Genomic DNA, 8,034 nt, shown 5'->3' on the forward strand with positions numbered 1-8,034 from the left:
TTTAATACAAACTTGCTATAAATATTTTGATATAAATTAGAAATTAAAAACTTTAGTGTTTAAATATTTTGAAATTTATATAGCTGAGAAAATATTTAATATAAAATTACTATAAAACATTTTAATATGTATAAAAAATTGAGAAAATTAAATTTTATCGGATGATTAATAGTAAATTTTTTTAAAAAAATATGTATTATTATACTTCATTCTATTTAAATAGATTATATTATACACTATCTTTATATTAATAGAATTTATATTAATAAAATATAAATTATTAAAATCAAACTATATATATATAATTGTTAATTAGATTATATAATAATAAAATATAATTTGATAAAATTAGAAATAAATTAAATTAAATTAAAATAATTGTGATTATTTAAAAAAATAATATTAAATTAAATTACATAATTCTAAATACTATATAGTTTTATTTTAAATTATTTAGTTTTCTCATAAAAAAAAAAAGAAAAGTAAATATATTTATAAGATATAAATTATAATAGTAGGTCATTTACGCACTTTTGTAATGAAAGGCAAAAAGCCATTTGATAACTTATGAACTGAGAAACAGAGCAAGTATAAACCAATATGTTCCTTGAGGATGTTCTCACTCTTGCTTCCGATCTCTCTTACCGAGTTTGCAAGATAATGCTGGTGCTGTTTATCATTTTTGTATGATTCATACATTCATTATTTGTTCTGTGATGAAGCAGTAATATCTATATATATTTCATTTAATTTTATCAATTCAATGATTGAATCCGTAGAATCTATGTGTAATATATCCATTGGAGATATCACAATCATACCAAAAGAGTACTAAGGGTTGGCTGGTGATGGAGACATGATGGCAGGGAATGGCTCATGTGAACTTCAGGGCACTGCAGTAAAAAAGATGGCTATCTGATTCATCTGGAAAAAAGATTTTAATGTTTTGTTAAAAAGAAACATCCCACCATTTCTGTTGTAACGTTTAGTTCTTGTCAAGTTGCTAAACAAGCAGGTGCGAAGTTCACATGAAAGTTTCCCTGCATTCTTCATAGTTCAGAGTTCTATCTCATCTGAATGCTTGGACCATGTCCCTCCAGTGAAGAAAAAAGATTGAATAGGTCAGCTCTTTGCTTAAATAATTAGCATGAACCTGTCAAATTCTCAATTCAAGTGGACCTCATAGTCCTCCCTGGAAGTGGTAGGTCATGATGTTTCAGAAAAATCAAAATTGGTGTGCCAATAATTTACTGTTGATGATTAGGTTGAAGACAAAACCATGTGATCCTTCATGAGCATCAATAGACCTGGTCCAAACCATACACTACGTAGATTAGAGCATTTCCACTGTACCCTTTAATTTTTTTTGTATATATAAACAAAAACATTTAGATTTAAAAGCAACACAAGTCCTTACATTCTCAAGCATCAAGAGCTCCTTCCCTTTCAAAGTCGATTGATCTCTCTTGTTCGTCCATTACAAAATATGGGTTTCCGTCTGCCTGCTATTCTTCGTGCTAAGCAAATCCTTCAGAGGTCTCCTTCTGCAAATCAAACAGCTTCAGTAGCCATGGATGTTCCAAAGGGCTACCTTGCAGTCTATGTAGGAGAAAAGCAAAGGAAGCGATTTGTGATTCCAGTATCATACTTGAACACACCTTCATTTCAAGACTTATTAATCCAAGCTGAAGAAGAATTTGGATATGATCATCCAATGGGTGGTCTTACAATTCCCTGCAGTGAAAGCATGTTCTTTGATGTCATTTCTTGCTTAAATTGTTCATGAGACTGAAACACTGAACACAATTTTGTAAAGAATAGAGTTACAAGTACAATGTATACAAAAGCATTAGCATTAATCAATTATTTCTTATTGTTTTATTTCTTCCAGACCGTTATGTATTATGTTCTATTTGTTCTTTTCTGTATGACTTTCCTGTTCCAATTTTCTTCTGTGTGACTTTTCTTTTGTGGAAAACAGTTTCTTCAAACCACAATACTAAGGTTGGATCTTGGCTTAGCATTCATTTGTTATAGATTGGACAATGGATTTAAATAAGCCTAAACCCAAATAGGTGTGTGTTCGGTTCTGGTGCCTCTGTAGTTTTAGCTAAGAACCAAAACTAGGACTAGACATTCGGTTCTTTGATTTTTAGGATTTAGACTAGAAGGCAAATTTCAGTTCCGATTCCGATTTGGTTCTAATAAATTTTCAGTATGGTTCTGATTACCATTGTGGGCTTATGGAAAATATTTTAGTATATAGTCCTAGCTTCAATTACCATCACAGCTTGTTTAATCATCCTCTGCCTAGTGATTTAGGGCTTGAAAATGGTTAATATTAGTGACTATGTGTTCAAGAACGAGTGAGAGAGAGAAAACATTCTGGTTTTATTTCAAATGGAAAGAAAAATATGTCGTTACATCACGTTCTGGAAGCTTGTATCTTCCTTATAAGACAAAAGACCAGCTTGTGCACATCACGTGCAAGAGACCCAAAAAACTGTCCTAAAACGACACTGTCTAAACAATATACATAACCAAAGGGAAACTAACAGAAAACGATGTAGTTTTGACACCCCCTCCTCAAGTTGAAGCTGGTAAAGGCAGAAGGTTCAACTTGTGAGTGAGATTAACATGGCGACATGCTGGCAAGGCTTTTGTAAAGATGTCTGCCAACTGTTCTTCAGTAGGGAGATAATGAGGTAGTATGAATCCCTTTTGAAGCTGATCTCTGACAAGGTGACAGTCTATTTCGATGTGCTTGGTGCGTTCGTGAAACACTGGGTTCGCAGCTATATGCATGGCCGCCTTGCTGTCACAGTGTAGTGGGATTGGCAACGGGACAGTAACCTGCAAATCCTGCAAAATGTAGCTAATCCAGAGGAGCTCACATACTGTGTTAGCCATGGCACGATACTCAGCCTCAGCTGAGGATTTAGAAACAGTAGGTTGTTTCTTAGTCTTCCAAGAGATAAGGCAAGGCCCCAAATATATGCAATAACCAGAAAGTGATTTTCTGGAGTAAGTACAAGCAGCCCAATCAGAGTCACAATATGCATTTAGTGACATATCAGCACTTACAGGAAAATAAAGGCCTTGTTGTAAGGAACCTTTAAGATAACGAAGCACATGTAAAGCTGCCTCCCAATGAGGCTTTCGAGGCATGCTCATAAACTGGCTTAAGTGCTGGACAGCATAGCAAATATCAGGCCTTGTGAGATTAATGTAAAGCAATCTGCCAAGGAGCCTTCTATACATGTCAGGTGTATCAAAAGGCTCCCCTGTATCAGGAGATAAGTGTAAACCTTGAGGTAAAGGACAGGAGGCAGGCTTACAATTGAACATACCTGCATCCTTCAATACATCTGAAATGTATTTAGTTTGACTAATGAAGGTTGCTTGACTGGATCTAGCAATCTCTAGACCCAAAAAATATTTCATGGGCCCCAAGTCTTTAATAGTAAACTTCGTGTGTAAAGCAAGCTTGCACTCAGTTATAGCATCAATAGAGTTTCCAGTGAGAATGATATCATCAACATAGACAAGTAATATCAGAGTTATAGTATCAGTATGCTGTGTAAACAAGCAGTGATCATGAGGAGATTGCACAAAGCCTAAATTTTTGAGGAAGTTGCTGAATTCAATGTTCCATTGCCTAGAGGCTTGTTTAAGCCCATATAAGGACCTTTTTAGCAAGCAAACATCCCCAGGCTGGGCTTTGTGATATCCCTGTGGGGGTGTCATGTACACCTCCTCATCCAAATGTCCATGCAAAAAGGCATTATTTATGTCTAGTTGGAAAATAGGCCACTGTCTAAAGGTGGCAAGGGCAATGAAAATTCTCACAGTGGTAAGTTTGGCCACAGGAGAAAATCTGTCCTTGTAGTCCAGGCCCTCTATTTGGTTGTATCCTTTAGCAACCAGCCGAGCCTTATACCTTTCTACATCCCCATTTGGTTTAAACTTCACTTTATATATCCACTTACACCCTATTGCTTTCTTACCCTTAGGCAAGCTAGTAAGAACCCATGTGCTATTGTTTTCCAAGGCATGAAGTTCCTGATTCATGGCCTCTACCCATTGTGCATCCTTGGATGCTTGAGCATAGGTACCAGGCTCAGTAACCTTGTTAACATTACAAATATAAGTCTTATGCATAGGATGGAAAGACATGGAGGATGTTTCTAAAGAGTTAACATAGTCTTTCATCCAAGCAGGGGCCTTTCTTGGCCTTTGCATCCTTCTAATGGAAGGGCAATTTTGAAGATCCTCATTGGTGTGACTGGGAGGAGAGGAATCTGGAGCTACTTTATCATCCTCAACCATAGGAAGAGGAATCACAGGTCTTTCTACCCTATCAGTCCCTTGAAAGGGAAAGATATTTTCATGGAAAATTACATCCCTACTCACAAAGAAGGACTTGTCATTCATGCTATACAATCTATAGGCTTTGTGTGTGTTAGCATAACCTATCATAACAGCTTTAACAGCTCTTTCTTGGAATTTATCCTTTTGTGTTCCCACAGAAGTTGCATAGCATAGACAGCCAAATTTTCTCAAATGGGAATAATTAGGTGATGTCCCATAGAGTCTCTCATAGGGAGTGGTCCAATCAAAGTGTTCCATGGGCATTCTATTTATTAGGTAAGTGGCAGTAAGAATGCATTCTGACCAAAACTCAATAGGAACATGTGATTGCATTTTCAAAGCTCTGGCGGTATCAAGAATATGTCTATGTTTCCTTTCCACAACCCCATTTTGTTGTGGGGTGTATGGGCAGGATCTTTGGTGTATTATCCCTTTGTTCATAAGCAAAGATCTATAATTCTGACTTAGAAACTCTTTCCCATTATCAGTTCTAATGACCTTAATGCCAGTATTAAATTGGTTCTCTACCATATGAATGAAGTGTCTAGTTATGCTAAAGGTTTGATCTTTCAAGTGCATCATGAAGGTCCAAACAGCTCTACTATAGTCATCTACAATGGTGAGAAAGTATTTAGCCCCAGTAATAGAGCTGGTCTTATATGGTCCCCATATATCGATGTGTATTAACTCAAAGGGTCTTGAAGTCAAAGTATGACTTCTGGGAAAGGGTAACCTTGCTTGCTTTGCTAGAGGACAAACAGGACAACATTGCATAGACTCATTGCTCATATTCATTCCTTTAATATGTTTGAGTTTACTAACAGATGCATGTCCTAGTCTATCATGCATGTCATTCATTGTTACAAGACAATTATGAGCTTGTTCATATTGCATTGAGCATTCTTTATTTAATTCCACTAGAGAAAAAGTACTATTTACAAAGCTGTAAAGATCAGCATTAAAGTTCATGATCTCAAGTAAACAATGTCTGATGTCAGAATGAGAAAAGCTCATCTGGTTAAGTCTGAAAAGACCTCTCTGCTTCTTGCCTATGGCCACCACCCTCTTATTCAGTGGGTCCTGTATGAGGCAGTAATGATCACATATGATTATACAGTAGCCATATCTACTTATCAACTGACTAACAGAGATCAGATTATACTGAAAGTGAGGCACATATAAGACATCATCAAGAAACAATTTCCCAAAAAGATTGACCTTTCCAGATTGAGAAACTTGAGTGGTTCTTCCATCTGGGAAGCAAATAGATATGTGTTTGTGTGATGATTGTAGAGTGGTGAAGAGAGTACTATCTGAACACATGTGGTTTGTGGCTCCAGTGTCTAAGATCCAACTAACATTGTTGTGTATTTGTGCATTACAAGTCTTGTAGATAGTAGATTTACCTGCAAAGTCCATGAAGTGTGGTTCTGGACCATGAGAAGTGCTTGGGCCAAGAACTCCTTTCCCTTTTGCAAGTTGGGAGACTTCTTGTTTCAGGGAGCTCAGCATCGAAGACAATTCAAGTATTCTATTTGATGTATCCAGATATTCCAGAGGACTGTCCTCCTCTGGATTATTTCCATCAATGGCAGCCATAATTTTGGTGCTTCTAAAATTTTTGACTGGTTGTGTCCCAGCCTTGCTCTTACCCTTGAACCAATCCGAGTACCCAATCAACTTGAAACACCCTTCCCGGGTGTGACCATTCATGTTACAGAAGGTGCAATGCCCCTTCTTATTCTCAGACCTTCTTGGTCTATTCAGGTTTTCTGATTGAGTTTTGTTTAATAAGGCAAGGGATTCAGTGTTGTCATTCATGGCTCCTAAGATTTCCCTTTGAGACTCAAACTTTACTACCATAGAGTAAGCTTTGTTTAACGTTGGCAGAGGATCCATTCCTAGCACTTGGTCCCTTACAGACCCAAAGACTTCGTTTAGACCCATTAGGAATTGCATGAGCCTATTTCTGTTGGCTATGTCAGCCATAGCCTTAGATGCTCCACAGGTACAGGTTGGGAGCGTTTCTACTGACTCAAGTTCATCCCATAACCTCTTCAACTTAGTGAAGTAAACAGACACAGAAGCATTTTCCTGAGATATAAGAGAGATCTTTCTGTGCAACTCATAGATCATCGGTCCGTTGCACTCTCCAAATCTCTCACAAATCTCTGACCAGAGATCTCTGGCAGAGGCAGTGTATATGAAACCATCAACCAACTCCTTAGAGATGGAATTAAGAATCCAAGATGTGACCATGAAGTCACATCTTTTCCACTGTTCATATCCCTCAGAATCTTTACTAGGTGCCGAAGTTGTGCCTTCGACAAAACCTAATTTCATCTTGGCACCCAGCGCTATTCTAATAGCCCTGCTCCAAGATCTGAAATTAGTACCTATGAGAGGAGCGGAGACCAGACTCATACCTGGATGATCGGAGGTTTGAAGACTCAGCAGATCTTCCATCCCGGTATTCGCGATCTGTGCTTTCTCGGGTGGTCTCGTCGCCTTCTGATCGTTACTACTGTTTCCTCGCTCCGCCATCGTCAGATCTTTCGAAAGAGCAGATGATCGCCTTCAGGCGACCAGCAACGCGCCGGCGTGAGCTAGAGACCAGGCTCTGATACCATGTTCAAGAACGAGTGAGAGAGAGAAAACATTCTGGTTTTATTTCAAATGGAAAGAAAAATATGTCGTTACATCACGTTCTGGAAGCTTGTATCTTCCTTATAAGACAAAAGACCAGCTTGTGCACATCACGTGCAAGAGACTCAAAAAACTGTCCTAAAACGACACTGTCTAAACAATATACATAACCAAAGGGAAACTAACAGAAAACGATGTAGTTTTGACACTATGGCTTGCTTTTGATGAGAAAAGATTTGTAGAACCTTATCATCAATGTAGTTGAATCTCTTCAGTGAAAAGGAAGATTTTAGGGTCGTGGACAAAGTGAAACATCCCACAATTTTCGTAACTTTCAGTTCGTCAAGTAGCTAACAAGTTGCTATGAAGTTCACATGAAGGATTCCCTACCTGCTTGAGAGTTCAGAGCTCAATCGCCTCTGAATGCTTAAATAATTAGTCCCGCCTGGAAGTGGTGGGTCATGATGTTTCAGGGAATTCAGAATTGGTGCATCAATCATTTATTATAAACGATTAGGTTGAAGACAAAACCATGTGATCCTTCATGAGTATCACTAGACCTGATCCAAACCACTCATTAGCTTGCATTAAAGCATTTCCACTGTACCTTAATGTGTATTGTATATATATATGCACAAAACATTTAGATTTAAAAGCATCACAGGTCCTGACAATCTCAAGCATCAAGAGCTCCTTTCTTTTGGAAGTCCTTACTGATCTTTCTACTGCTCATTCATATTCAGAATATGGGTTTCCAAAGGGCTACCTTGCAGTCTATGTTGGAGAAAAGAAAAAAGAAGCGATTCGTAATTCCAGTATCATACTTGAACAAACCTTCATTTCAAGATTTATTAATCCAAGTTGAAGAAGAATTTGGATATATATAATCAAATGTGATAGTAATAAAATATATCAGTGGGTGTTTAAGAGTCATCACTATTAGAAGAAATTGTAATATATACTTTGATTATTTTAAAATTTAATGATAAACAACAAAATTCCTGATAATTTAAAGAA

General features: G+C 37.2%; 1 protein-coding gene across 1 annotated transcript; it reads left to right on the top strand.

The window, feature by feature from the left end:
- Positions 1-1,386: 1,386 nt before the first annotated feature.
- LOC110614078 (auxin-induced protein 15A) lies at positions 1,387-1,890 on the top strand. The gene has a single exon (XM_021755543.2). The coding sequence runs from the start codon at positions 1,487-1,489 to the stop codon at positions 1,784-1,786; it is 300 nt and encodes a 99-aa protein (XP_021611235.1). The 5' UTR covers positions 1,387-1,486; the 3' UTR covers positions 1,787-1,890.
- Positions 1,891-8,034: the final 6,144 nt, after the last annotated feature.

Source organism: Manihot esculenta, chromosome 4 (assembly GCF_001659605.2).
Source record: "Manihot esculenta cultivar AM560-2 chromosome 4, M.esculenta_v8, whole genome shotgun sequence".
In the NCBI taxonomy this organism is placed as follows: domain Eukaryota; kingdom Viridiplantae; phylum Streptophyta; class Magnoliopsida; order Malpighiales; family Euphorbiaceae; genus Manihot; species Manihot esculenta.